The following is a 2,733-nucleotide window of genomic DNA, read 5'->3' as shown; positions in this document are numbered from 1 at the left end:
GTGTCAAGCGGTGAAATATTCCTCCAATTTCTCCCACCCGAAACCAAAACCAGAAAAGTTCCATTTTACGGAGGTTAAAAGTACTGTACTTTGGTGGTTGAAAGTCTAGACAAACCATTAAAAACGCATGCGAACTGGGTTTTAAAACAGGCTGTTGTGCCGTGCCGATCACACGCAAGGCACACGACACGGCAAGCTGCTGCTGTCTTCTGAACTCAACGAAAAGAGAGCACGGGAGCCGGGGGGACCCCGGTGGGCGCGCCGAGCCGGATTTTTTTTTTAATTTTAACTTTTTTTAATATAATTTTAAATTTAACATTGTCGTTTTTTTAAACTAACACTTTTTGGTCGCGTCTATTGTCCTAGCGTGGTCAAATGACTGTGCCGCGTCATGCATGGTGGCGCGGCACAGGGCTGACGTGGCGTGGGGCGGCCGGGGGGCCGCTGACGTGGCGGGTCCTGCCGCGCCACCGACCCTGGCGCGGCAGTGCCGCGCCCTGTTGCGTGGCGCGGCTGGACCAAACATACCGCACGAGCAGCCACACCACCTGGCTGCTGCGCCTGCCGTCGGCCCGGGCTACCTGGATGGTAGAATCGAAACACGTCGCGTCCGTATTTTGTTGAGTTTTTTTCACGGCCGAATAGAGAAACTGATAAGCCAATGATTAGTTTTTCGTCTTTCATAATACGGTTATGCACCATTTTAACTAATCAATTACGAAAAATTACCACCGGTGTCCAGATACGTTGGGACTGTCGGTTCCCGAACGCAGGGTACTTAATCTCGCCGACAATGCTATCGCGACTCAACGAAACGAAATAAGAAGCAAGTTGACAAGATGCCACATAACATATTCATTGTTTTGACATAAGTTTGACATAACATAACCAAATAACCCCACAAGTTTAGGATGCCAATATTCGTTTGACCTAAACAAACTAAGACCTAGGAGTGTAAGGATCTCTCGAACGCCTCTGTCTTTTAGGATTTGTTGGCAACACATTAGGAGTGTAGCCAACGTCAGTATGGTCGTATCGATGGTGCGTACGACTCGTACCCTGCAGCCTGCAGGTATATGATACGCACGATTACTTATAATTCTTTATGATCGTTAGTTTATGAAGCCTACGTATTGAAACAAACTATCTTTGTTAGTACCTGTGAGGCACCTTGGTTGCCAAACGGGCACCACCTAGCTGAGACATGCCGATCTCGTCCTACGGCCATTCGTCCCACTGGTCGTGCTGTTCGCGAAAGCCCGAGGGGTTCGTCGTCGTCGTCATCGTCCTCCTCCTCCTCCTCGGTTGTAGGGTCCTTCCTAGCGCTATGATGTGGTGGTGTACGCACCGCGGAAGTGGCACCCTGCGTCATCGGCTGAGAAGAGCCGGCTGGTGTCCTCAAAGAGGCTAAAGACGTGCCACCCGATCACGCGGGGAGTGACGGTTCCTCATAAGGAGTGTCCATGCAGCTCAACTTCTGAGCTAGCTTCCTGCAGCTCTTCTTCACCTTCTGCATAAATAGACGTTAAAGTTAGTTTATTAGCCAAATACATATACAATAAAGACATATTTTCGAAACGGACAAGTTTATGTTTACCTCCACAAAAGCCGCGAGAACGCCTGGCCCCTGCCCTCTAGACTCGTGAAGCCGGAACGCTGCTTCGTTGGACAGCCTTCCCAATTGTGTCGCCTGGATACAGAAACGTGGTTAGACAGTTTTAGTACACATACTTAATATCAAAAGGATAACAAATTGTACCATTCAAGTATCTTACCACGTATCTTTGAAGCGGGGCTCTCTGTAGCTGTGTGTCCTCTCTAGTGGTAACGTCGTACACATCTTCGATGACATCTTCCTCCGAGTCCTCATCAATCGCCACGTTAGTGTACGGAGGCTTGATATGTGTCCTCGTAGACCTATGAAGCCATCGCAGGTACTCATCGAAGGTGTGCTGGTCGTGTGGAGGACCCGCAAAGACCGCATGTGGTACCCTGGTCTACCACAAATGGATATACGAGCTGTGTGTTATGCGCCAATCCTTGGTCTTGTACCTCTTTCTGTGGTCAAACCTGTAATAAAACGATACTAGTTATACCAAACACACCTCTGAATTGTAGCATTGTTATTAATCGATAACGCACCCGTGCAATACTTGATTGGTGGAGTAAAGCGGTGGTGGGCAGCCTGTCATTCTTCCAAACTATCTACAGACCTGGATGGGCAAGTGAATCTCAACCACATAGGAAGAAAATAAGAGGGACAGTCGCACCAATACTCGTGTGACTCGTCCCTAGTGACAGGACTCAATAGTCCTAGAGCTCCGGAGAATCCCAAGGACACCAAAACACCTGAAATTTTGTAATTGTGTTAGGTTGTGATATAGTGTACATCAAAAAAGACACTGCTACGATAGTATAGAGAGCGTAACCTGGTGCTGTGTTAGGACGTCGAGACCGTTCGTATACTCCCTGTACTTGTGCCACGCATTCCCTCTAACTAACTATGCTTCCGTCCAGATATACAGAGCTGTAGGGAGTGTATCATGCCCGTTCTATTGCGACATTGAACACGATAATAAATTAGCAACAAATAATCTCATCATATCTAACTATCTAGAAGAATATAATGAACCAAAGTACTTACCGGTAAACTATTATTAAGGGGCCTCTCAACGGGCAATCGTTTCCAACACCAAACCTGGAGTAGGTAGAAGCAACCCCCAAGGCTCGCAT

At 47.7% G+C, this 2,733-nt stretch overlaps 1 protein-coding gene across 1 annotated transcript; it reads right to left on the bottom strand.

The window, feature by feature from the left end:
* Positions 1-1,426: 1,426 nt before the first annotated feature.
* LOC136467105 (uncharacterized) lies at positions 1,427-2,733 on the bottom strand. Its single transcript, XM_066465657.1, has 5 exons — positions 2,645-2,733; positions 2,017-2,070; positions 1,776-1,917; positions 1,598-1,690; positions 1,427-1,510 (listed from the first exon to the last, which is right to left on the bottom strand). Exons 1-5 carry the CDS (start codon positions 2,731-2,733, stop codon positions 1,427-1,429), a joined length of 462 nt encoding a protein of 153 aa, XP_066321754.1.

The sequence above is a fragment of the Miscanthus floridulus genome, chromosome 1, assembly GCF_019320115.1.
Source record: "Miscanthus floridulus cultivar M001 chromosome 1, ASM1932011v1, whole genome shotgun sequence".
Taxonomy (NCBI): Eukaryota; Viridiplantae; Streptophyta; class Magnoliopsida; order Poales; family Poaceae; genus Miscanthus; species Miscanthus floridulus.
Note: the sequence above shows the minus strand (reverse complement) of the source record. Positions and strands in the feature narration are given on the sequence as shown.

Bases quoted from the DNA above. Each gene is read 5' to 3' on its own strand.
- LOC136467105 (XM_066465657.1), bottom strand. From the start codon at position 2,733: ATGCGAGCCTTGGGGGTTGCTTCTACCTACTCCAGGTTTGGTGTTGGA. The intron at 2,071-2,644 runs GTAAGTACTTTG...GTTTTATTACAG, and splicing joins CCCTTAATAATAGTTTACCG to GTTTGACCACAGAAAGAGGT. The intron at 1,511-1,597 runs GTAAACATAAAC...CTATTTATGCAG, and splicing joins TTCTCGCGGCTTTTGTGGAG to AAGGTGAAGAAGAGCTGCAG.